The 27,941-nt window shown below is 33.2% G+C and overlaps 2 protein-coding genes across 2 annotated transcripts in view; both read right to left on the bottom strand.

Moving 5' to 3' along the window:
* Window positions 1–1,359: 1,359 nt before the first annotated feature.
* Window positions 1,360–27,506, bottom strand: LOC145322348 (zinc finger homeobox protein 3-like). The gene is made up of 13 exons (XM_080164324.1): window positions 27,421–27,506; window positions 26,883–26,979; window positions 26,204–26,436; window positions 25,692–25,822; window positions 24,158–25,148; window positions 23,702–23,801; window positions 23,155–23,263; window positions 17,718–17,869; window positions 17,382–17,458; window positions 11,810–12,103; window positions 11,386–11,493; window positions 5,939–11,057; window positions 1,360–3,339 (listed from the first exon to the last, which is right to left on the bottom strand). The coding sequence occupies exons 3-12, from the start codon at window positions 26,405–26,407 to the stop codon at window positions 5,985–5,987; spliced, it is 7,239 nt and encodes a 2,412-aa protein (XP_080020450.1). The 5' UTR covers window positions 26,408–26,436; window positions 26,883–26,979; window positions 27,421–27,506; the 3' UTR covers window positions 1,360–3,339; window positions 5,939–5,984.
* LOC145323060 (uncharacterized) overlaps window positions 26,875–27,941 on the bottom strand; it is a 126,264-nt gene continuing 125,197 nt past the window's right edge. Inside the window, exons 11-12 of the mRNA XM_080165444.1 lie at window positions 27,421–27,611; window positions 26,875–26,979 (exon numbers count right to left, since the gene is read on the bottom strand). Of these exons, the coding sequence (XP_080021570.1) occupies window positions 26,875–26,979; window positions 27,421–27,611 (296 nt within the window). The remainder of the gene's footprint in view (window positions 26,980–27,420; window positions 27,612–27,941) is intronic.

Here is a 27,941-nt window from a genome sequence, read left to right as displayed (position 1 = left end):
ATTAACTACCTCCAATAATTCTAAACTAAATATTTCCATGGTAAAAATTTATTGAAGAAAAGCACTCTAAACATAATTGAATATCTAAAGTCAACACTACATACATCCCAACATATTAATTTTTGTATGATAGAAATTTATTTAGAGGGTCCAATCATTGTCAGAGTTTAAATATTACCATCCAAAATATGAATATAGTTTAAATGAACAATCTCGTAACCCTAAAAGATTTTGACCTTTATAGATCTTAACGGAGTTGACAGGGGTTAAAATGCACCCTAACCTCCTATCACAGATTGTGGACTAAAAATCATTGTGTGTTTTGCTCTTTTGTAAATATAAAACAGTTAATGTTTTTTTTGCTTCCTTAAACCCACTATCTAGTAACCTTTGTTATTTAGGACTATATGTTACACTAGAAGGGTATATTCTCAGGGGATGTTAATTATTTTTTTTAGGACATTTTTAGTAAATAAATTTTATGCGGCAGCAGCAGTCAAAGGAAGGAGTTAGCCACAGATGCAGCAGCCGCCGTCGGTCGGCTTAAAAATTGCGGTTTATCTTCACAAAATATGTATACGTGGAACATAGGATAAAGTTTAGGTCAAGACTTGCAGTGACATGAGCCGTTCAAAGTTTCCTGAAGACCTATAGGATCATATCTGGATCCTAAAGTTAGCTGGAAATTTATATTCTATATTATTTTTCAATGTTATGAGACTGACCCTGCAAGTTTTTCTAGCATACTGTGCCCCGTGGAAATATGACCCTTTAAGCCCACGATTTTAAGGATTATTTAGACCGAATAATGGACAAAATAATGCCACAGTCGTAGCGGTTATGGGTCTTGCGTCAGGTTGGAAGGTGACGCAAATTTCAGACCCCAGATTTGGCGATTTGTGAAATTTATCTTTATATTATAGCGAATTAGATAATCTAGCAAGCATCGCTTTTATCTTATAGAGAAAAATAGTAAATTAAATAGCGAAAACTGAGATCTGAAAATTGCGTCACCCTTCCAATTTGACGCAAGACACATGACCGCTACGACCGTGGCATTATTTTGTCTACTATCATTTAGACTAATACATAGGAAAAAGTATACGAGTAATTGGCCCACATCATTAGTACGAAAGTTTTCAAGTAGAAAACTTGGATATTCAAATATTAATTACACTTTTAGAAGAAGTATTTTAGTGGTAATTTGTCCTTGTACTTTTAAAACTTGCGTGTATTTTCGGTTTCTTAAGTGTTTGTCGTTGAAAATATGTAAAATTTCATGGTCATGTGACCATTACAGACCAACATAATACGATTACTTGAAGAGTTGCTATGGTTCTTTTTAATAAAGAAATTCTATTTTACTTGAAAAAGGTTTATTTACTGTCGATACACAGTCTATTATCAATTAATGTTAATTATATTAATTAGATAATTATAATTAACATTGATTAGCAATAATTATAATAATAAAAGATTCACTAATTATTATTTACATACATGTTATTTTTAAAGGGAGAATGCAAATAAAAAATTGTCTTTTTTTCATGTCATAATCCCTTTAATAGTTATTATCATGAAAAAACCCTAATAAATTCTGATAAAGAATTTTTTTTATTCTTTTCTGTGGTAAAAATACAAATAACTTTTTTTGGATTTTAACATTTTTGAAGCTAACATACTTTTAAAAATTATTCAATCATTAAAATTAAGCAAATCTCATAGGTTTTGATAAAAAGCTTTTAAAAAATTTGATTAATATTCTTTTTATTTTATTTGAAAGTCTTTTATACATATAGCTATTGCATAAAATTGTTAAATCACCGGTGTAATATTTATCAAAAAAGCCAGAATTATTTTAATTCTTGCTTAAGAATCACAAAATATTTTTTTGGTTTGTTTTAGGAACATAGATTACGGTATTATTCACATATTTATATCTTTGGTGCACACAGCAACCCTGCTTGAAACTTGTTTTTGAAAAGAGTGAAAAAGCCTTTGCTACAACTAAATTGTTGATTTTACAAATTTAGGTTCTTTCACAGATTTACAAAATGGTTCCAGGATGGGGTGTCAGTTTTAATGAAAATTATGCTAAAAATTGTGAATTTTAAATAAATTTTAAGCATAATTTTGACAATATTTTTTTCATTGTTAGTTAGGAACTTTTTACTTCGTGCTCTGAGTTTAGGAACTTTAGTTACACAAATTCACATAATGATTCAGAAAATAATAAATATATAAAGTTGATTTCATTAGCTCAATTTTAATAATAGTTAACATAGAAACTAATAAATACAAAAGAATTATTCTTTTTTGTACAGGGACAATTTGTACAATTTTTATAGTGATCAATAAATGGTTAGTTTTTTGCACTGCATAAATATATTTTTAAATAGTACACAGTACAAAATTGAAACAATTTACTTTCACCATTTTTACAGGAGATTTAAAATACAAGATTTTTTACACAGTAAGATTCTTAATTTTACTGTACATTTGCTACTGTATACTGTACATTTGAGGTGAAAAAATTCAGGCCTGGGTCAAATAATCATACTTTTTATTGTACAAAAAGTACAAAAAATACCATTTTCCCTTAACTGAAACACATAGTTACAAAAAATTAGTTTTTTTATTAACAACAACAAACATTGAAATTTTGATTCTTGAAATTATTATCCTACTGAAAACTAATTATTTCTAATAATTAAACAAATACATCTACACAATAATAGTTAATTATTTAATCAATATAAAACTTAGCATTATCTATAATTATATTACGATATTTTTACTTCTTCTAGATACTAAATACAATTTTCAAAAATAAAAAAAAATTTAAAAGCAAAATACAAACCTACTTTAATTAGAAATCATAAATGCATAATTTTACACTGGTATTTTTTACCATGAAAATGTTAATCAATAAATACAAATTAGTTTAAAACTTCTTACTGCTGGCGCAGCCTATTTTACTTTCTACATTTTACATAGGAAGCATTTTTTTTCAAAATAAAACATATCAATATTAAGATACTATTAAAACACATAAATAATTAGATTTTTAGGAACTTATGTTTGAGATCACCGGTTAATGTTTTTTTATCTTAAATGCCATTAATTTTAACTACATGAAAAAAATAACATAATCTTTAAATAATTCACTAGTTTTAGTTAGTTTAGGAACTTTGGTTTCATTTTTTTTTTTTTTAATGAGGCAAAATATGATAATTTTGAATGAAAAACATACATTTTTACACATAAATAATAATAATTATTGCACTAGTTTTACTTAATTATTTTCATCATCAACTGATTTCAGAGCTACTCGAAGACCTGAAATAATTAAAATAAGTATTAATTAGAAATTTTAGGAAATAATTATAAAATGTTTTTTTAGTGAATATGCTAAAAATGAAGATATTTTTACAAACAATTCATACAAGTATAAATTGACTTCTATCCATAATCCAAAATATTTTATTAGATAAATTTTATTTAATTTAGATTGTTATTTCTATATAATACTCTCAAATGTTTTGTTGAAGTCAAAACTGTAAACCAAAATAATGTAAAGCCTAGAGAGTTTTCATATACAAATATCAAAATATCACAAGTTAAAAGTACAGGAATAAAAAGTATAAATAAAATTGAATAAATCTAAATTGTACATAATAGTAAACAAAGACAGAGCTATGTCCCGTAAGATCTAGAAAACAGATGAAAAAAAAAATATTTAAAAGGAAGTTAATTATTGTCCTGGGAATGTTTAAAACTTTTGTAGCCGGATCGGATTGGGAATAAAAAGGAGAAGATGGGGTTAATTTATATTTATAGAAAGAAAAAGTCAAAATTTAATAAAATTCAGAAGTAAATATCAGTTTAAAATTATCATAGCAGCTTTTAAAAATGCCAGTGATTTTAAAAAATTTTTAACACTCCCCGTTATTCTAGAGAGAAGAAGATATGAAAAACTTCCATCTCTAAATTTGAATAAATAATGCAAAGATATTGAATAGGTGTGTAAATATATATATACCAATATACAGGGTGTCCCACACATAGATATTGAATAGGTGTTTAAATATATATGTACTAGCGGCTACGCCCCTAGAAGCCTCTAGGGGCAGTGGTAGGAGGGTGAAAAGTCGACCTCATCCCATTTTAAATTTGAGTTTCAAAAGAGTTAAAAATATTTTTTGGGGGGAAGGGGGGTGAAGAAACCCTCTTCAAAAATAGTTTAAAACCTTCCCAGGACCTATAAGAAGCTTCACTGTAAAGGAGAACAATTTCGGTTAAGCGGTTAGCGAGATCCTTCGGGACAGACAAAAAACGCTTACTACTTTATATAATAGGACATATATTATATACCAATATACAGGATGTCCCACACAAAGATATTGAATAGGTGTGTAAATATATATACATATACTAATATACAGGGTGTCCCACGCATAGATAATGAATAGGGGTGTAAATATAGATATATACCAATATACAGGGTGTCCCACACAAAGATATTGAATAGGTGTGTAAATATATATATACTAATATACAGGGTGTCCCACACAAAGATATTGAATAGGTGTATAAATATATATATACCAATATATAGGGTGTCCCACACAAAGATATTGAATAGGTGTGTAAATATATATATACCAATATACAGGGTGTCCCACACAAAGATATTGAATAGGTGTGTAAATATATATATACCAATATACAGGGTGTCCCACACAAAGATATTGAATAGTTGCAAATATATATATACCAATATACTGGGTGTCCCACATAAAGATATTGAATAGTTGTGTAATTATATATACCAACATACAGGGTGTCCCACACAAAGATATTAAATAGTACAGGCAGTTTCAAATAAGTTTCCGATTTTAGAATTTTCAATACTAAATACATTTTTTAAAAAAGATTAGAATCAGTGTTTGGTTAAAATTGGAGCAATTTACTACGGCCTTAGCCTCCAGGGGCCTCTTAAACCCTGATAAGCTTTTGTTTCAAATCTGCTAAAGTCAAAATAAAAATATATTACAAGAACCAGTTTAGTCAACTCACCCTGTACATTATATATTTTCAATATTGTTTTATATATTTGTAAATAATTGAATCATCTCTCCATGTAATATAAAACTCATATTCAAAATATTTTATAAGCATATATGTAACTAGTAAGATATAGGGGGTGTCCCAAATTTATTTTATTAAACAGGGACTCAAAAAAAAATATTTCATCCCATTTATGGAGCACTGACCCTTACAGGTGTATCTAAAAATTACAAAACCTGGCTACATCTTCAAAAAAAGCATACAAAATTGGGAAGAAAATATTTTGAAAAAAATTGCCAAATTCTTTTAATTTTTATATATGAAGTTAAAATTCATTAAATATTAATTAATTTGTAAATATTTTTTTCATGTGAAACCATTTATGTATATTTTTCTAAAATATTTGGATAGTTCAACGAAAATGAATTGATTTGGAAATATAAAAATTATGTACAAATGCTTACAAATTTCTACGAATTTTCTTTTACAATTTTAAATTATTTAGGATAAATAATAATTTCCAACTATTTTCCTAAGAAGCGTGGCTACTTTATAAAACATATTTTATCGTACTTTTAATTTAGTGATATAAAAATATTCTTATTGACCTAAATTTCCATTGAAATTATGGTTGAAGAGGAAAAATGAGACACTTTATCTTCTGCTAGCAAATTGCTTCTTGTTCTTTTGAAGGGACTTTGTTTATATTTCCGACGCTATTAGCTGATTTAAAATACTAAATACAAGATTGGAACAGGGTCCCCACCCTGTGGACAGAGATACATATAGCACATGCCCCTTCTTTCTTTTGCTTTAATAATGAATCTAGCAAATTCAAAGAAATAAACTGTGAAAAATATAAATTTACCTTTTTGTGATTGAGGAGATTTTTTCTCTAGATAACTTTTTCCCACTTAGTTATGAACTCCAGACTGGTGATAAGGATACATGGCTCCATAGCCCCCTCCAGGTGGTCCGTACCCAGCTGGAGGACCATACCCAGCCCCTGGTGGGAATGACTGATAAGGTGCACCTGGATAGCCACTTGCTGGCGGTCCTGTGGCCGTCTGATTTTGACAAAATCCTGGATAATCTTGCTGCTGTTGTTGTGGCGCTGAATTGGCTCCTTGTTGTTGGCCGAAGTGGGGATCTGGCTGTTGTCTGTAGGCAGGAGGACCGCCAGGTCCCACGCTGGTCACAACTGCTGGATGCTGTTGAGTCATACCTTGGTAGTACTTCTGGTGTGACTGCTGGTAGCTGTTAAAATTCTGCGCAGCTGTGGCAGCCTGATTTGTTGGAAACTGATGCTGTAAATGAGGTGGCTGTGGCGGTTGGTGATGTTGTTGTTGTTGTTGTTGCTGTTGGGAGTGATGCTGAAGATGACTGCCGTACTGTTGCGGTGGCTGTTGGTTATGATTGTTCATGGCACCTGGATCCTGACGGCTATTGTAGCTGTCGTTTTGAGATGAGGTTATCGTTTTGGTAAATGGCTTTTCGCTCTCAGATTTTGCCTCAAGTTGCCTGTCCCTGCTTTCATGTCTGAGGCTGTCTTTTTCAAGACTTGATTTTACAGCCGCCAAATGACTGGCATCAAATAAATGCTGATGAACATTATTCTTGTCAGGCATTGGTATTTGACAGTAGGGACATTTGTCAGGAATATCAACTGGAAAATCTTGGCTGTCATCTGGATTAATCTGCAGACGGATCTTTTTCTCCTTTGCACGTGCATTCTGGAACCATACCTGGACAACACGTCTCTCTAGGCCAATGAAGTCCGCCAGCTTTTGACAGTCAGGCATTGAAGGGAGCTTGTACATGTTGAATACAGATCTCATCATCCTAACCTGGAGACTTGATAACTGTGTCCGTACTTTCTTGCTGTGGCTGTCAAATCTGTCAGGATTGTCCTGTCCACCTTGGGGCTCCTCATCAAATTCAATTATTTGATCATCATTGTCAATAGATTCCTTGTTGTCAAATTGTCTATAATCATCTTGTTTTGATAATGGCGGAGAGGATAAGTCCAGAGCTTCGCCACTTCTTTCTGGCAAGCCTGGAAGGTCTCCAGGAGCCTGTTGGTTTAACTTGACATCTGAGATAAACTGTTTCATTGTCTCTTCATAATATTTGCGCATTGATGCCTCAAACTCGGATGATTTGTCATGATTGGGTATTTGATTGCCAGCAGCGGCCATATTGGTAGGGCTGGTAGGACAGGGAACACTTGGGAACAGTGTTGACCGGCCAGCCATGTTTCCAAGCTGATTAGCTTCACCGTCAGCGGCATCAGGTAGCTGATCTATATTGATCTCTCCACGTGAGTATTGGCTGGCATGCTTGGTCACCAGGTGAGATTCCAGCGCAGATCTGACCTTGAAGAGAGCCGGGCAGAAGGGGCACTTCTTGTTGATGACCTGTTGGTGTGCACGGAACTGGCCCTTCCTCTCTCTGGCCCGTGTGTTCTGAAACCATACCTGAACAACTCTTTTGCGAAGGCCCACCTCAGCAGCTATTTGCTCCAGCATTTTCCTGCTGGGATTGCTTTCAATCTGATATTTCTGATACAGATAGTCAAGCTGCTCGGGTAGAATGGTTGTTCTCAGTCTTTTGTCTTTAGGCTGACCGTTCTCATCGCGATCATAATCTTCTTGATCCTCTGAAAGCTTTCTCTTCTGTCCGTTTGGTGTTAGGGCGCCGTAACTGTCAAGGCTTTGTTCCTCAATGTCATTGAATCCCATTGTTGGCTTGGGCAAAAAAGGTAGGCCACTGTTTGGAGGATATTTTGACATAAGATTAGCTTGGGCCTCACTTAGATATTTCATAACTCTTTCTTCTTGGTTTCTTTTGTCAAACAAAAGGCCAATATTCTTGCTTTCTTCAATGTATTTCTGCAGTGGAGATTTGTTCATGTTAGAGTTGTTAACACTCATGTTTGACTCATAACCAGTTTGGCCCTCATTGGAAGACATTGGGGAAGCAATGCTGTGCTCTCTCTGTCCTGAGTCAGAATCACTTCTAGCTGAAACAGATCCCAGGCTAATGTTACCCCCTTGACCAACAAACTGTGCCGCCGCCTGTGCAGCTGCTCGCTGTGCCAGGGCTGATCTCTTGGCATCTTCTTCCTTATAGCAATGCTGCTTCTGATGGCGAATCAGCTCATAATATCTCTGAAACACTAAGAGACACTTCTTGCATTGATAGTTGAGTCCAGGTGTTCTGGTGAACCTGCCAGCTCCCTCCTCCTCTGCTTCCATCTGAGGCTGGTTCTCATAGATCTTCCTGGCCTTCTGTCTGGCATTCTGGAACCAGACAACAATCACTCTTGGACTTAGTCCCAACAGCTTAGATAAATACTCCAAATCATCATCCTTAGGATAAGCATTGTTCTCAAAGAACTCCTGCAATACTTTAATTTGATAATCTGTGAACCTTGTTCTGTTTGCTCTCTTGGCTGCAGCAGAGTTGTGATATCCATTTGGATCACTAAGGGGCGAAGGGTTTCGTAAAGCTCCAAATCCTCCAAAAATATTAGATCCCAACTGGCCAGGCATTGGTAGGAATCCAAGGGGATTTGGGAATCCTGGAGGTAGTGGACTCTGTAGCAGTGGGTGCCTATCCCCACCTGGTGTGTGCTGAGGTGAAAACATACCATCAAACATCCTTTGCTGCTGATCATCAGGTGAAATAGAGACCCGTAGGGCTAAGGACATCTGGAGGCGTCTCAGCTCTTCCAATTTCATTCTGTCTTCTTGGTTCAAAGCTTCAATTTCCCTTTTAATTTCCGTATTTCTCATACTCTCAGTGTCAGACTTTATACTTTCCAAGTCATCTCTGTTGTTCTTGTCATCCAGACTGTCATTCCTTTGTTCATCATCAATATCATGAGTATTTTCTTTATTGTCTTCTCTAGGCAAATGTGTAACTTTGGGCTCTCCTGTTTTCTCATACTCTTCCAGGTTGAGCACAGTTGAGGGTGGGTTGTTGAAATTGTAAGGAGAATCCTTGTTCTTTTGTCTCTCTTTGAACAAAGTGTTCCTAAACCAGTGTTTAATAACTTTTGGAGGCAAGTTAGTTTTCAAGGACAGAGTGTTTATTTGCTCTTCTGAAGGAGAATTGTTGATATCAAAGTTTGACCTTAATATTTTCAACTGGTCATCTGTTATTCTTGTCCTGGGCCTTTTTGATGTATCCATATTCTTCTGGTTGAGTTTGAATAATTCAGGAAGTCCAGGTGAAAATCCTGGGCCAGGTGGCAACCCAGCATGACCATCCATAGACAACTGAAGCATTTTAGGGTTTGGCATTTCCGGGCCTCTTGGAGGCATTGCAAACATAGAAAGCATCTTAGGGTCTAGGGCTGCCTTGGGATCCATCATGGCAAGGTGGATCAACACTTTGGGATCAAGACCAGCTTGACGGACAACATCTGTGTCAATGCCAAGTTTGGCAAATATCTGGCTCTCCAGCTGGGATGGATGGTTGGGGAAATCCTTGATATGATTTGGTGGGGTGCTACCAAATGGAATCATACCTGGGATTAGAGGTGGATGAAGGTTCATATTTTGCATAGCTGATTCTCGTTGAAGTTTTGCCTCTTGTTCTCTAAAGGCTTGAAAAGCTTGTTGGAAAGGATTTATAGGATTGTCTGAAGTTGGTATTTTGTGAACAATATCATTGTTGTCCCGTTTCTTCTCATCATTGCTGTTGTCATCAGCAGCAATACTGTCATCATCACTACGTTTTGAATCACCACCAGATTTTAGTTCTTCAACATATTTCTGTACAAATTCTTGAGGAACCAAAACTTTGTGTTCTTCTTCTGTGTGGGATTTGAGAACCCATATATTTTCAAATTGCTCCTCACATAAAGGACACTTTAGACTTTTGGATGTGTCACCTTTTGTAGAACTTTCTTTATCATTAGCTTCATTATTGTCAGTATCATCTTTATTGGCTCCCGATGAATCATCCTTGTCGTTTGATTTGTCAGTCAAATCAATTTCTGTCTGAGCTCCCAAGTTTTGTAACAACTTTTTCAACATCTGTGAAGATTTTGCCTTGTCACTGGCCATTTTACTTGTCTGATCATTGTCATCAATGTCAATTGAGGAAATATTTGACTTATCAGCGTTGCTGTCATCATTGAACTTATTGAAAAGTTCCATCAATGATTTTGGTGTAGAACTAATAGGACCTCTCATAAAGTCTTTGTCTTGTTGTGGGGTGTTTGGTGTTGGAGAGTTGGAATTTATTGACATAGGACTGAAAAGATCCAGAGCAGAGTGGTTAATCTCATTGTCAGGATTCTCAATCAGTGGTTTGCTAAGATCAACATGTCCTGCGGCCACCAGCTCTTGCAGCTTTGTCACCCTGGAGTTGTGAAGGACAGATCTAATATGAATATCCAAAGTAGATCCTTGTGCATAGGACACCTTACAAACATTGCATTTGTAAGGTTTAAGTTCGTTGTCTGGTTCCACCAACTGTTTCTTGGCGTTCAAGCTGCCCAGAACAGACATGAGAGTGCTACCTGGAACAGCCGGACTGGTGGGAGATCCTTCTTCAGACTGAGGCGTTAGATTGTTGGGATTTTCTGCAGCATGCTCTTTCATTTTCTTGGTCTTGTGCAAGTGTGACACAGAGTTAAAGTGAACCAGCAGAATATTCTTTTGTGTGAAAGATTCCTTGCAGACATCACATTTAAATGGCCGCTTTGGATCCAGATATTTTTCGAGAGAATATGAAAATGGCTTGTCAGGTTTCACCATGAATTTATTGATTGGCGGAGTTGCTCTTGGGCTTGTTTCAATTTCTTTAATAGAATCACTACCATCAAAGTCAGCATTGCCGTCAGCAGTAGCATCTTTACCAGTAGCAGTAGGAGTACTGTTTGTATTATTACCACTAGCCATCATAACTTGTGTTGAGAATAGGGCAACCTTGTATTGTTCAAGTTCAATAGGATTAGCATCTTCATGACCTGTGTTAATAATGACATTTATGATTCTGTTAAACCTCAGCTATTCAAATTGTATGAAGTGTTTTTAAAGAAAGATCTAGGGCAACTTTGTCCTTAAGATGAACAGCAAAAAACAATTATTTTGATTTAAAAAAATAACAGTAATTGATAGTACAGATGTAAAGTAAAGGGAGTATACTTTTCTGTGTTGTTTTATAATTATTAAAGTAATTAATTAGTTTCAATCATTTGAAAATAACTTTTTAAAAGTCTATATGTGAAAGAAGGACAGACAGGCTCTATAATGGCTACTTAAAAGACCAACATGAACACAAAAATGTCATCTTCCCTGTCTCCACATGTTTGAGAAGTGCTAGGATTGTTCTAAAAGTTCTGTGGCACAGCCGACACTTTAGTATGTCCCGCATCTGGTGATATTTGGAGTGTAGCTCAAGTTTGTCCTAAAAAAAGCAAAATTTAAATCTTTACATTTACCCTTTGTCCATAATCAGCTCAGCAATAACAAGTTTACAACATTTAAGACAAAGAAAAAAATATACATTAGGAAGAGAATCGTATAAAGCTCATATTTATAATAATTTATTGTTTTAAAGTTAGATTTGAAAAACAAAGAATAGCAGAACAAAAAAAAATAGGATTAAATATGAAAGTACATTAAAATCTTTATCTGCTCTAGTGCAATCTTAAAGTTTATGTTAGGAAAAAAATATCCTAACATTTTTTATCTTTTACTAATGGTTCTAAATGATATTTTACCTGTGTTCTAAAAGCCAGACTACAATAATTACATCTAAACTTGTACACATGCTTCGTTGATATTGATCCAATACTCAAATCTCCACCAACCACCGTGACGGGGCTATTTTCACCCGTTTCAACATCTCCGTTGGCGTTTTCATCGCCGTCACGTCGCGGCGAGCCGTCAGTAGTCGCCAATGGTCCGCGCACGCCATTGTTGTGCAGGGCTAGGATTGACTCTAGAAGGTTGGGGTTGAGGTTGTGAGATTTTCTGGCATGATCCTCCAAGGAACTGTCTTCGGGGATAGGCTCCTGAAAGAAAAATAAGGAATTATAAATTTATAGGATTTTAAAAATTCAAGTAATTATTTAGCCTCCAATGAAAGTAATTTGATCTTAAAAACCAAGAAAGGGACCAAAAAAGCTTAAATTATGTCAAACTTATACGTTTAAAGGGGCACATTTCTTTTTCTTAAACTAGTAGCTTATACCCTAGCATCTAGAAGCTGTGCCAAAAAAGGGGGGGGGGAAAGAGGAAGGTGCCACTGGGGAAAGTGTCTCATAAAATCAGCCTTGTGGAAAACAGTAAAAGTGTCGAACTATGACGTCAGAAAAAATTAACAATTAACCAATAAGAATTCAGTATTCACTGTGGTAAAATATATAGCGGCCTCTCATTGGTTAATTGTTAATTTTTTCTGACGTCATAGTTCGACACTTTTACTGTTTTCAGCCTTGTGAAGCCATAAAATAAAGGATTATCCATCTCTTTTTTTTAGAGGTTTTCTTTTTTACTTTTACTCTCCTTTCCGTCATTTTTATGACGTTCCATGGCTGATTAGCATCTATAAAGTAAATTAAGAAAATAATTCGAAAGAATTTGTAATAGTTGAAGAAGAAAAAATAGTAATTTAGCAGTTTTCTTAAAAAAAATATTTTTATTGGCCATAATTAACAGAGTAGCTGCGCTTCTAAAAACGCATATTCAACGCCTATCTAACTACTAAGCAACCAAATTGCCAATAAGTTTTTACCGTTGCCAAAGTGTAAATATCATTGCTTAAACTGGCAATTTTGCATGGCAAAAACATGGCCGATTAAATATTGATTTAAAATCTACAGAAGTTTAGGTATTATGAATATTTGATTTATATTTACTTTTAAAATATCAGCTGTTCACCCTTTTTTTTGATGTCATATAACCAATATAAAAAGTGTCATCTTCATACTTTTAAGCCTAACAGGTCAAAACTATTTTAGTATTGGATTAAATTACTTATTCTATATGAGAACTGGTTTATTTTTCCGGGGCTTACTTATTTATAACTAACCCTATCGTATGGCAGGTTACATTCTAAATAATATAACATCCATGGTAAATTAGATTAAAATTTATTCTAAAAATACCTCTATTTTAGGAAAAGGGAAGGGCTATTATTTTTGTAATATTAGTAAGGCTACATATTAACAAACAAAAAATCTTTCACAAAGAAATAGCTTCTGGTTTTTTGACATGCAGCCGATTTTGTCGATCAAATAGTTACTGTACTAGCTAATTTTACTGATATTTTTGTCGACATATTACCCAACATAAAGTATTACTTTTAAACAACCTAAGTTTATATAATTTTCAAATATTTAAAAAAAAAAGGATTAAAAAATATGTACTCTTATGAACTAAATAAATAAGCAAATTGTATTATTTGCTGTGGTATTCATTTTATTATGTAATTCTTATCCTTTTTTGTAGCACAATAATAATTTTTACTTTAAGTTAAGGATGAAACAACAAAATTGAAATTTCAACAATAATAAATAGTTGGGAAGGGAACATGGGGATCAACAATGAAAAGGGAAAAGGTGATCGAGAACCATTAAAATGTTAGGAGAGGTAAAGGTTTTCCTAATAACAATAGTTTCCTGATTGCCTGATCTTAATCTGGAAGTTCTAACTTTTTCTGCTAATTTAATAGCATTCGTGTATTTAATAAGCCACGGCATTTCCCCTTTCTGGTTTGTTAGCATTAGGAATAACTTAGAAATCTTTACTAAGGACGCAGTTTGTTATTAACGTTATTGAATGCTCGATTAAAGTCTAAGTTTATTAAAATGATTTTACTTAGTGTACTTTAGACTTAAACAAAGCATTTGACTCAACGAATGTCTAGGAAAACTACCATTAGCTTTTTTACTGCTCTTCTGCTTTGATTGACCAAATTTGAAATTTATTTTTGGAATAATTGTCCCACTGTATTAAAACTGTTGTAACTCGTAATTATTATGGCTAAAATATGTCAATAAAGTAAAACCTTTTTATTTCCTGTCCACTGAAATAGCAAAAAGGATTGTTCAGACGTTTTCGTATACTTTAAAATTTGTTTTAATAAACAAAGTAATTGTTTATACATGTAAATTTAGATCTCTAAAACTGCTAAAACGATTACTATACTTTTAGAGAATCTTAAATTTGGCCTAGGGTATGGTTTAGATTATTTTATTTGACAATGAATATAGTTAAACCCTTAAAACCCCCACCCCCTCCCTCTCAATAACAGGAGGTTTTCTTCAATATAGTTACTTTTGTTTTAATGAGGAAAGCGTTAAATATGAGATTTAGGCTTCTTGTAGTAATGACTATTGTTGATAAAATTTTGTTTTAAAACCTAATACAAATTAACAGCCACGACCTATTTCATTAATTTACAAAGTTTCGACATCAACCATTAAATCATCAGTCAACCAAAAGCCTTAACTTCAACAGGGAATTGAGGTTGTTAGCAAGTTTTATGCCAGCTAGATAGGCTGCTCTCAATTAAACTCAAGTTTTTACATTTAAATATTTCAAGGTATTTTAGAGTTTAAATGCATTACAAAAGTTGTCAGTATCCGCTATAGTTTTTTTTGTACCCTTTCCAATCATTTTTTTGAAGGCGGGTGGGGGGTAAAGTGAGGTTTTCTCAGGTTATGGGGTGGGGGGGAGGAGGGTAATCTTCTGTGTTTCCAAAAATTTTGGAAGGACCTAAGACACACCAAAGTTTGGGGTGAATGGCTCATTGCAATCTATACTAGTGTTTTCATATGCAGCATCTAACTTTTTTTTGTAGAAAACGTTAAATTTTTGTGCAAAATTTAATATGATTAAATTAAAAATAATTTGATGAATTTAGCTCTTTGTTGAGATTATAATGAATTTTATTTTATTTTATCGATTATTTATATTTCAAAATTACGAAACTGTATGAAATTTTAAGTAGGGGGTGGGAGTAAAATTGGTCAAAAATAATTTTTTGGGGAAATTATTGAAAAAGTTTGAGCAAGTGCAAAATCTTTCATGCATTAATCCCTTACACTGGATGGATACAGGGAGAAAGAACGGGATGTAGAAGAAAGAGGAAAAGAAAAGGGGATAGAGAGAGAAAACAAAAAAAAAGTGTAACTTTGATAAAAATGATAAATTTGGGGGAGTGGGATGATTATGAAAGGAATTGAAGTAAAAAGAATAGAAAAAATACAATTTAAATAAAATATTGAAAAAGAATATATTGTAAATAAATTAAATATTTAATTTGTAATAAATATTTCACAGGGTGTTCTCTATAAATCCATTTAAGTTTTAGAATAAATCGAATTTTCCATACCAGAGTAATGATAAAAACTTTACACTGAATTCACAGACGTATGTAAATACAAAAGTAGATGACCTTTTGTCTTTGATTTTGATAAAGACGGTACAACAATGTAAGTCAATATTTCAAAATTACAATTTCTATCAAATAATGAAATAAAAATTCATTTCAGAAGCCATTTAAGTATTTTTTTTTTCTCAAAATAAATATATTTATTTTCTCCTTAAATTTTAATGTAAATTTTGTTACTAATTATGATGATAATATGACAGCTATGATCACTTTAATTTAAAATTATATAGTACATAAAATATAAAAATAACAGGATGGCTGTCGTCTCTCTTTGTGTACCAAAGGATCCCGTAACCGCTGAACCAATTTGATTCTCCTTTACAGTGTAGAATTTCATAGTTCTGGTAAGACTTAAAATTATTTTTGGGGAGGTTTTTCACAATCCCCTTAAGAGAAATAGCCCTAGAAAAAAAGCCCCCACGTCCCAAATTTTTTTACTATTTCTTTTTGAAACTAAAGTTAAAAGTTGGTGAAAATCGACTCCTTCTTCCGGAGGTCTCTAGGGGCGTAGCCGATAACACTGAATTATGTGATTAATTTAAAAAAAAGTTTATGTTTGACCCTGTAATATTTTATTGATAAAGTTATATCTGAACTGTGAGGTCAAGTGTTCAATCTCTTACGTCAAAATATCATATCAGCCAAGTGTTACATATTCACAAAAAGCACAATAGGTAAGAAAACAAAGAAGAGTTTCTTGATGAATATTACTTTAATCCAATTACATAAAGTAGTAAGGTTTTTCGGTTTGACAGTTAAGATCTCGCTAACCACTGAACCGATTTATATTACCATTTTAGGGAATGGATCCTAGGTTTTTTGATTTTAAAATAAGTCTTGGGATGGTAATAGGCTATTTACCGCCCCCATTGAATGCAGATAACATAAATACTAAGAGCGGAGCCGAAAGGTTTGTAATTACCCCGTCTGTAAATTAAAATTGTTGGTTAAAAAGTTTGGACACTACTTGTTTGACTAATCAAAATTCAAGTACCTAATGTTTTAGCAAACAAATAAGATACTAATACCTAAGTACCAAAATGATTTACAATGTCACCTCCCTCCCTGCTTAAAGATAAAGAAAGAATAAAAGGGATTTTTACGGAAGCGTAGTCACACCCGAGTCCGCTGTATTAATAGGAAATGGAATTCTCAATGCAAAATGAAAATGAAGAGTTAGAAAATCCATTTTTCATATTTATACACACACCACATTATTTATTTTAACGTCCATACAACATACTTAAAATAGCTCTTTTAGTAGCGAATATACTCTATAAAAGGGGTTTATCCTTAAGTCCGTACGTCACAAAGTCATGCAATATCATTCTATAAAAAATCGTAATTTTAGAAAACATAAAAATGAAATATATTCATTTGTAAAATAGCTCAAAACCAATACGTTTGAATAAACGTTTTTGCAATAGAGTTGATGTGATCACAAATTTAACCTTGACGTTTATAGGGCTTAAAACTGATGGTTTAACATGTCTTAATTTGCAAAACGATCTAGCCGTAACAGACACAGACGGAACAACAGAAGAATTGCTTCGCTATAAAAAAATTGTAGTATTGTGTGTTACCTACTTTTAGCCTTTCTTGCCCCAAATCTTAATGGAATGATATCTTTAAATACTCGAAAAAATTAATTAATCATATATTTCTTTAAAGCAACAAAATATTAAATTAAGTAAAAAGTCAATTTAAGTTTTTTTATGGTGCCTATAAAAAATGACGTCATACTGGCCTACCATTGGTCAAATAAAATATAAATTGTCCTGCAATTGCCAGTCTGTGTATCGGCCTATCATTGGTCATTTGAATTATATGACGTCAACCCGACGAACGACCAAAGTACAACATAGCGTAGCTACTCTACAAATATTTGCTACCTGGCAGACTGGACAGATACCATCCTGGATAGGACAGTCAGACCCGGCCACAGATCCAGATCTTGGCCGATGAACATCTACAAAAAAAAAAAACATTTTTGAACTCGAAGATTTTTGAATAATAACAATTTATCATCAGTGTTTAAACTAACAAAATAAAAATAAACTATAAGCAAATGCTTTGTTAATATCCAACTTTCAAAAATAAAATAAAACTTTTCTTATTATTACAAGAATTTTGTAAAATTGCTGTTTTTTTTCAGTCAAACCTAATCAGCGTTTTAAAATGTCAAATTCTTCTGTTTACTAATGTTCAAACAACTAATACAACCATACCTGTATCCTCCCCCTCCGTCGAAATATCCACCAACTGAACAAGAAAAATATCTGCAACATCAGGGGCTCCTTGTCTCCCCTCGCCGCCCCCAGCACCATCCCCTGCGCCCCCCTCCTCACTGATTCGCTTCATCTCTCCCATCTGCTCCGCTCTGAAATTTAAAGCAATGTTAGTTTTGGCAGTTATTTTCATTAAAGTTAAAATAATCTACACAACTTAAATCATGTTAATGTTTACTTTGTATATTTTTATAATTCTTTACGATTTGCAAAAGGTGTTTGATGGTTTACTTTATGAAATTCTGTTCCAAAATCTTAAACCAACGTTTAAATTCATTAAGATCAAAAATATGTCTTTTGTAGTGTAAAATAATTGAGCGGAAGAGTATTGTTTATATAACATTGTTCCCTCCCTCCCAAAGATTGGCGGACTTTTCATTATAACACATAGATGTGAACACGTATCCAGGGATAGGACAATGAATACAATCCTCAATAACAATTTGGTTGAAGAACGGATGCAAATTAATATAAAATTTTCCTTCCATACCTTTACTTTATGTTTTAAATCATAAATGTGAAATAAAATTATTTATTGCATGCTTGGTCAGCATGCTTTTTAAAAGCGAAGCTTTTCTATAATTAGGTTCGGTCAGTCCATCAGTCTGTCAGTCCGTCCATATCGGATAGCTTTTTTCGTTAATTTATGCATGTTAGAATTGTCCTATCGATTTCAAACTGTATGATGATTCCTGTAGTAGTTAGGTACGATTTATAAAACGTAGCAACTCTATTATCGTTACCAGAATGTCCGTACGTCCATTTTAAACATGTCCTTTTACTTTTTTAATTACAATTTTTTATGTGATAAAATCATCCGAGGTTATTTTTGGATTACTGATTCCAATTCAATAAGGTACAATATTATGAGCGAAGCATCTCTATAATCAAGTTCTAAAAATGTCAGTATGTCCTTAAACAGAATTCTGTATTTAAGAAATTTTGCAACAAACTTACGTATATTTTTGTCAAAACTTATATATTCTTCTTATTTTGTATATTCAGTTCCAACACACTACAAGAGTTAATGTTCGTCTGTCCTACAGTTTCAGAGCTTCGCTTTTATGGATGTTGTCATCTTTGTTTTCTTATAAATTCATTGTTATTCTGCTGAAATGATCTTATTGTTTTTCTAAATTTATAATTCTTCTTTTAAAGAATTTTCTTATTTTATGTTTGTATTATTTGCTTCACCCATAGTCTCATAGGCTTTAGGGGGGAAATGCTAATAGCCTAATAACACCCTAAGTAATTAATAAAGCTTCTGGAAAATACAACCGATTTCGAACAGCGACTGCCAAGTTCTTTAGGCTCATAAAAAACCTTACTACTTTATATTATAGACAATTATCCTTGGTTAAATATTTTGAATGGAAGCCCTTACTAAAATGTAAATATATATATTTAGAATATCCCCACTCTATATACATTCTTACTGCTATCATCTCACATAAAATGCTAAATTTAAATGTAAATTACTATGGCGAGGTTCTTCACAATGTTTATGTTTACTTTTTAAATTGAAATATTTGAATACATTTAGTTTAATCCAGGACTGGCCCAGCCTAAAAATGTCTGGAGGGAATTTTCTCAGTTATTTCTTATTTGTGCATCATATATACAGGGTGGCCTGCAAAAAAACCTTAAATTTTTAGTATAAAAGTACGAACTAATAGTAGATGTCTTATTTTTTTCCAATTTTTTTCTATCCAAATAACATTTTTTGTGTAAAATTAGAGATTTTAAAGGTTTTTAAGTATTTTTTTTGGACAAAAACATAATTTCCTATACAATTTAAAAACAAAAATACTATAGCTTATAGTTTAATTAATGACTCTATTTAAATGGCATAAAAAGGGCAAAAAAAGTGTTGTTTGATCATATATAATTTAATGATTCCTTTTTTGTCTAAAATTATTTTGTGGTCACTCTGTCTAAAATATAAAATATACTTTATACATGTATATTCTTTTTATTCTTTCTTTTTATACATACACAATATATATATCTACATTCTCAATATTCATATTCAAATTGATTTTGTTTTAGAATGAAAGTAAATAAATATAAGAGGAGGGGGGTTGTTGAACCTATATTGTTTTAATAACAACAAAGTAAATTGATTAAAAAATTTAAAAACAAAAATTAGATTTAATAGGTCTATTGATGAGCTATTTGCTTTTGATGGCATGACTTTTTTCTAGAAGTTCTAACAGAGCCTGTTTATAGACTAAGGTATTTTTCCGACTCTTATTATCAATTTAAAGCAATGAACTGACACAAAAATTGGTAAAGTTTTTCACGTCATTTGTTTGAAATGGATTAAAATTATCTTGCTTAAAAATATGAGAAAACATTTAAATTTTACAGCTTTCTTGGGAAAAATAAGATGAGTTTGGATCTCTTTCAAAACTGCGTCATATCTAAAGACATTAAAATATTCTCACATTCTCATAAAAATTTGTAAACAGTTAGTAAACCAAGATCAAGAGTTGGTTGTCTGATTGTTTTTTGGTCTTAAATGTAAGTGTAGAACCCTTTATCCTAAGATCCTTATACAAGGAGTTTATGGATAACACTTTTGCCTAAACAATATAAGTTTTTAAGATATTTGTAGTAATATCATAATTTTTGTTGTCAAATAACAATAATAAAATTGAATTTTAACCTTAACTGTTAAATTGTTAAATTTAGAAAATAATGAATTTTGTCATTGAAAAACCTGTTCTCCTGTGACAGCCAGATTAAAATTGGAAAATTTATTGAAAGTGTTCCGGGGGAAAAAATTGGGGAGAGGCGTAGACAGCAACAAAATTGGGGGATAATGAATAAGAAGGAGGGTAATAATAAGTGGGGTGGGCTGATTTCAGGGAAAAAGGAACAATTATTGAAACTTTGCTTTCTTTTTATGAAGTAGAAAGGTTCTATGTCTGTAGTTTAGGAATTCAAAACCTAAGGAAACGATTGAGTTCTCCATTTTAGAGAAGCTTCGCATAGGTCAATAGTTGGTTTTAGGCTATTTTTTACTCTAACCAACCCCTTCAAATACGTATGAAGGTAGCAGCCGATAGTAAAAATAAAATCATGAGTTAAATAAGAAGATAAAATCACCCTATATCAGTTACACTTCCACCTATCAGAGGAACAATGCATTTAGCTTCTTTGATTGTTTGACCTTTATTTTGAAGTCTTAAAGTTGCATGTTATTTAGTTGCGTTTTTTTATGGACGTAGGCATACTCCAACATTTATCATTTTTGTAAAGTATCTGATATAGTAGCATTAGGTATCCCTTTACTCTGATAAAAACCATTCACACCTTCCGACGGTGTTAATACCAAACAGCAGATTGTTTTCCCCACAGCAAATAATTCAAAATTCTTAAATGCTAATTAGAAAAAATATATATTTATTTGATATTTATTAATTCTATCAAAATTTATAGTAAATGCATATATTTTACTGTTGTTTCAAAAATGTTATTTTAGTATTTTTTTTAGTGACTGAGTTAGAACACCCCACCTCTCCCATTTTATCACATTTCTCAATAGTTATCAAAATGGATTATTAGTTTTTTTCCTATTTCCCCGACACTCACATGGATTGGGACAGTTGTTATCCAGTTTTATGAAAGCAGCTCAAGGAGGGAGGGGACGTAACGGTCCCCAAAGTCTCAATCGTTTGCTTTATTAAAAAGTTTAAAAATCTTGATTAGGGGTTAAAAACTAGTAAGTGTCCAAACTTTTAAACCAATAATTTAAATATAATTGAATAATATTTTGTTTGTTGCAATTAGCGAAATGTATATCAATTTATCGCCAATGTCTCATCCCTTAAGATCACTGGTCGAGCAAAGCTTTTAAATAATTGTTCAGAATGTATGTCTTTGTAGTTAGGTACTCTAATCCCGGCCCAATTTTGAACCTTAAATGTAGTACAGGGCAATTGGTTTTACTTTTTGTACAGTATTGTACAACACAATTGAAAACTAGATGTGATTTAGACAACAAGGGTTTACTAATAGTTTAGTTATGTCTTTTTCCTTTCAAAAAAAAGCATTGGATCACTGCTTTGAGCATTTGTTCTCGTAAGTTCATACACTAAAGTAAAAGAATAGAGGGGCTTTATAACTCTGCCCACAGGGCGGGGACTCTGTCCAAATTATATTTTAGGTATTTAAAATAAGCTAATAGCGTCGGGAATATAAACACAGCCTTGTCCCTATATAGGAACAGAAAGCAGTTTGCTAGCAGACGAAAAGGATCTCCACCACCACTTGGGACAGCTAGTTGTCTGGATTATACATCTATACATATACATTCATTGTGCATACCTTCCTTTTGATAATCGTACAGTATAGAAAAAGGAACATTTTCCTTCAACCCAACACATGTCCCATGTTAAATTTTTGATTATTCAAAATCATTTCTATTTTATTGGACGTCATTTTTCATTACTTCAAAATTAAATTTTGTAAAATTTTCAATCTTATTTTGTAAAGTAGTAAGTTGAATATTTGTGTTTGTGTCTCGAAAGATCTGATACACGTCTATACGGATTTATAACCTATAAATATTGGTCGCGCTCTTGTGAACTTATATTTCTTGTTTACTTAGAATTTGAAATAATTTTTCTGTTATATATTATTTTTTTTGCTGAATATCTAAAATTTGTTTGAAAACACTTTAAAGTTAAAAGTTTATTGTGTTTGTCTAAAGTGGAGAGGACAAAAATAGAGAATATATAATAGATCAATAATATGAAAAGACAATCTTTATTTTGTTCTAATGTGACTGTTAAACTAAAAGGTTTAGGCGCCCCGCACTGGCTAGGGGCCCAGAGAAATTAAAATAGAACTCTATATTAATTAAGCTGACCTCTTTAAGTTAATGCAATTTAGTCGAAAGCTATAAAAAATATGAAAACACAAATTTTCACTTTTAAATGTGAATTTTAAAAAACTCTAAAACTTGAAAAAACCTTTTCTGTTTAGTCAGATCTTAACAAGTTTACAAAATATTTTACAAAATTATCAAAAGAATTTTCTTTACTTATTTTAAAGGAGGGCAAGGACAAAAATACAACTATCATCCTTCAATGTTAGGATAGGATAGGTTCAACCAAAAATTTTGAAGTCAATGATTATTACAAATTGTATCTTTAAAACATATGCAAAAATTTTCTTAATGCTAAGTTTTAAGCCTCAAGATCAATGTTTAAATTTTTTTTAGATACAATGGTTTTTCATTAGATGTAATATATATACCTTAACAATGCATGGCTTCGCTATTCACAAATTCTACATACATACATAAAAACAGACATCCTATCATTTAAGCAGCGTAGCTACACTATAATAAAGTATGTCCATTACTAACCTCAAATGATTGAGTCCTCTAGCATGGTGGAGCAGCAAAGATTTTGCGGTTGTACTGAATTTGCACAATGAACATGTAAACTTCACTTCTTTCCCATCCAAACTCGAGTCTAAACAATAATAAATTCTAGTTTAAAATAATAACTAAAAATTAGATGTATTATTTTGTTTCTATAGACAGTATTGAGTTTAATTTACGCATAAAAACATGTTTTAAATAAAGTTGTAAAGAAAAGTTAATTACAATGATCAGCTTGATTTTAACAAAGCATTTGATGTAAATATTTTTCAGTGAATGTTGAACGACCAAGCTAATTTGTTTTATTCATTTCTACAAGAGACAAAATGAATTGAAAATCATATGCTAAAATACAAATATATCTTCATAGTGTAATAATAAAAAGTGTAATTTAAATAAACTTAAAAGCATTCTAATTAAAAAATTATAGTGTTTTTGATCGGGGAACGCATTGTTCAATAAATAGGCCATACACATTACAAAAGTTAGAACTTTCTGATATAGGTTGTACAATAAAAATAAAGCATACCTTTATTATCCTGGTCCTGTTGCTCCTGCCAGCCTGCAGGTTGATCAGCCAGAAGTGACCGCTCGCTGGATACAAGATGGTGGAACAATATTAGAGATACCTAAATAAAAGACCTTAAATTGCAAAGTTTTTCTTTAATTCGTCAATCCGTAGTAATTGCGACAAATTTAGGTCCCTTTGAAAATCATTAGATTTAAAAGAGACGTTTAGTTAGCTACTTTTGTATGTCATCCTTGTTTATCTTTCTTTAATATTTAGATTTTCATTAACTATTACTCATTGTTTGAAATGAATGCAGAAAAAATATCAAAATCAATAAAAAGAATGATTTCATTTTTAAATTCAAGCATTTTTGCATTGTATAACAAATAAATTTGAAACCATCCAAAGAATTATAAAACAAAACCATTTCTATTGTTAAATGTTTATAATTGTCATTGTTAATGTGAAACCTACCTCGTGAGATTGCGACTGCGTATGAACCTGCAGCTTATGCATCGAATTTGTGTAGAAATCACAAGCGTTGCACCGTATCTGAACAGGGTTCGTGCCCAGCAGGAACTTGATCTTCCACTCGTTCTCAGGGCCACCCTCGCGGATGTGGTTGAGCAGCGACAGGCGCGCCAGGTGCTTGTCCGTCTTCAAGTGGAGCTGGAAGTTGGCCTTTAGGTTGGTCTTATAGGTACACAGCTTACATAGATGTATGCCGTTCAGGACGATTGAAACGTCCAGAGAGGCTTCGTTATCGGCGGATCGGTCCATGGAGGCGTGCGTTGACAAATATTCGATGGAGTTTGTCGCGAATGTTCGGCATATGCCGCAGCTGAACAGAAAACAGGGATTGGGATCGTTGGGCTCCGGTGGGGGTTCAACTGGTTCGTCGTTTGGCGGGAAAATGGGGTTTCCGGGACCTCCTGGAGGCCCGTTAGGGCCAAAATTCATGAGGAATTGAAGTAAAGCAGCAGGATTTTGTCCTGCCATGTCGCCAGCGGCAGCAGCCGCCATGATTTCGTTCAACATTGGCGGTATGCCGGCTGGAAATCCGTTCGGAGGCGGCAGTGGCGGCAAATCGGCGGGTTTCGGCGGCAACGGTAGACCTAGTGATTGTAGAAATTGAAAGTTGTGTATTTGTTTCATCTGTTCCGACATACAGGCCATGTTCTGAACATGTTTCTCGCTTGTCAGATGTATCCGCAGGTTTCGCGGCAGATTGGTTTCATAATTGCACAAATCACAACGCCAATTTTGTGGCGGCAAAGGGTGGGTCGCGTTTAACCTCTGCGCAATCGGCATCTGGGCTAGCGCGGCTTGCGTAATTTTTGTGCCGTCTGGGGCTGTGATGACACCGCCGTTCTGAAGCTCTTGCATGTTGTTGATGTGTTTGTCTGACTGCATGTGGATGGACAGGTTACCCTTGGTTGTTGTAGAGTAGTTGCACACCTCACATCTGGAATAAAATCTTGCATTAGGAGCGCAGCTGCGCTACAGCTCAGCATTTAACTTCTATTTACTGTGTACATACAAAAAAATATTATGCAATGGACGAAGAAATCCAATTTTGGTCAATTACTTTTTTAAAGCTTGCTACAATTTAAAACGTTGTTTAATAATTAAATTTACTATATATTGGACAAATTTTACTTAACAATTACTGTATTACAGTTTGCTTTTCAATATTTGTTTGAAATGGTTTTCTAAAATTTTACTTTTGTTTTAAACATTATATTTAATGATTAACTGATTCTAAACTAATACTGTATTGCCAATTATGCACCTCTGCTAAAATTTAAATTGACAGAAATACAACCATGCTATAAAAAACGCAATACTTTACTTACTGTTGGGCTACCCAGTACTAAAAGTAACAAACAAAAAAACTAAACCCCAACCACTTCATTATTTCTAATTTGTTTGAAAATAAGGGGAGGGGTGATCTGTGCTCCACAAGGAACTTTGAAGGAAGTTACCAAATCTACTGTAAAATAATTACCTGTATGGCTTGTATCCGCATGTGTATGTCTCTCCGCGAGCCAGCCGCGGATGCTGCTGGTTTGTCATGCAGTAGATACACGAGTTGTCGCCGTCCGAATGTTTTTCCTTCATATGCACCTCCAGTGTCTCCTGGTGGCAGGGATTTAGGGATAGGTTAAAGGCTTAAAATATATTCATAGTCAAGTGATTGTGATTCAGCAAATTAATTCCATTTGATAATGCTTAAAATTTGGATATCATTTTGGTGCAATGTTGGCGTAAAACGTGTTATGTGCTGTAACTAAAGGGAATTGTGTAAGATGGGGGGGGGGGGGTAGGAGAAGGAAGTGGGCTGTTGGTAAATTTCCACATAGAATTGTTTGTCAAAATCAAACAGTTATTAGATCAGTTATAATCACATTTTAGAGAGTTTACAGTGATAATTTGGAAGGTCGTGTAACTACAAACCTTATTTTTAAAAATTTATCGGAGTTAATTTTAATGCCCATTTATCTATCCATAAAATCCTGCCTGATATTTATACGTCCAATTGCATTTTGGGCACTTTACATTCTTAAATATTGCGCGCTGTGTCCAATCATTCAAGCCGCCGCGGCTAGAGTTCAGTATGAAGTCACATTTCTCACACTCTACCCCCGGCTGCCGGCCGTTTACATGGTCCGGACAGGGGCCGATGGTTGTGCCCTGCAGCTGGCTGGCGTTCGTCGGCGTCATAGAGGCGGCTGACACTAGACCGGCTAAACCTAAAAAAAATTATTCTGTTGGGCTTTTCTGCTGTTATCTTATCAACATTCATCAGAATAGCGTTAATTATTACCTTGTATTAGAATGTGACATTGGATATATGACAGTCAAAAAAAATGTTTACTGTTACAAACTTAACAGAATTTATGCGTTTTACTGTTATCTATATGGAAAAGTGATAATCGAGTACTAAACCCATCCCTCTTGATTAAAAAAAATGAAATAACAGTTGGGAATGTAGTGTATTGTACATCAGGTACAATCATCGGAAAACTATCCATCTCCTCGTGCTTTCTGTTTATTTAAAAAGAATAAGGTGGGTGGGGGGAGAGAGGTCAGTGATTGACAAGGGCACTTTGAGAAAATTTTCGACTGAGTTTTAATAAACTTTAAAAAGGACCATATTAGTTAAACTAAAAAGTATTTTAAAATGGCGTTTAATTACCTTGGGGGCCGGCGGCTGCCAACAAACTGAAGGGATCTGCAGGATTTAAGGGTCCACAAGGAAGAGGTTGTGTTGTTGGCGGAGCTGTGAGCTGACCCTACACACACAGTTCACTTTAGCAACTTAAATTATGGCATTTTATATTTAGCACCGAAGAGTGTACATATTTGTGCATGTAACAATTTGTTATGCAAAATAAACAAAAATACTTTTTGTGAGTTATTAATTCAAAAATTGATTTTATGTATTTTTATTACCATATTTACAAGTTATCAAATTTCAAGTTATTCTATAAATATTTGAATGTCTGATAAGACAAATTGTTGTACATCCCCAATGATAATACACAGAATTACCCCTTCTGTAAATTAAAATTAGTGGTTGAAAAGTTTTAACTCTATAATTAACAAAATTCACTATAGTCCCCAAAGTTGTTTATCTAACGAATAAGAAAACGTTATTCTAAAACTTTTGGGACTAGTGCAATAAGCAGTCCATTTTCCCCTCTTTCTAGAGTTAGACTATGTGTGAACTGTGCCTGTTGTTGTTGTTGATGGACCAGGTTAAGACGCAGGGACTCCAGGACAGAGTTAATGTTGCCTGCTTTACCTGCCAGGCTTTTATCATCTAAAAACAAAATCATGAATTGTTGTTGATAGACAAGGTTGAGACGCAGGGACTCAAGGACAGAGTTGATGTTGCCAGCTTTACCCGCAAGGCTTTTATCATCTAAAAACAAAAAAAACAGATTTTTGACTGCTTTTTTTCTTGGGTTGAACCTAAGAACCTTAAGAATAAATAAGTTTATCTTTTAAAAAAATATACTGACTATAAAACTGGCGAAAAAAATCTCCTAATCTCATCTTAAATAAATTATTTTTAATAATGGCGTATAAACATTATGCTCTGGCCACTTTAATAAAGGCCATATAAGCCATGATAATTTATACTTCTAAAATCCTTCCAGGTATGACTATGTTAAAACCATGCATTTCAAATGATTATTTCGACTATATTGTAATAATAAAAACTGACCTCTACTGACTAATCCTAACTAAC

The sequence above is a fragment of the Acartia tonsa genome, chromosome 6, assembly GCF_053477335.1.
Source record: "Acartia tonsa isolate MP-2025a chromosome 6, ASM5347733v1, whole genome shotgun sequence".
Taxonomy (NCBI): Eukaryota; Metazoa; Arthropoda; class Copepoda; order Calanoida; family Acartiidae; genus Acartia; species Acartia tonsa.
Note: the sequence above shows the minus strand (reverse complement) of the source record. Positions and strands in the feature narration are given on the sequence as shown.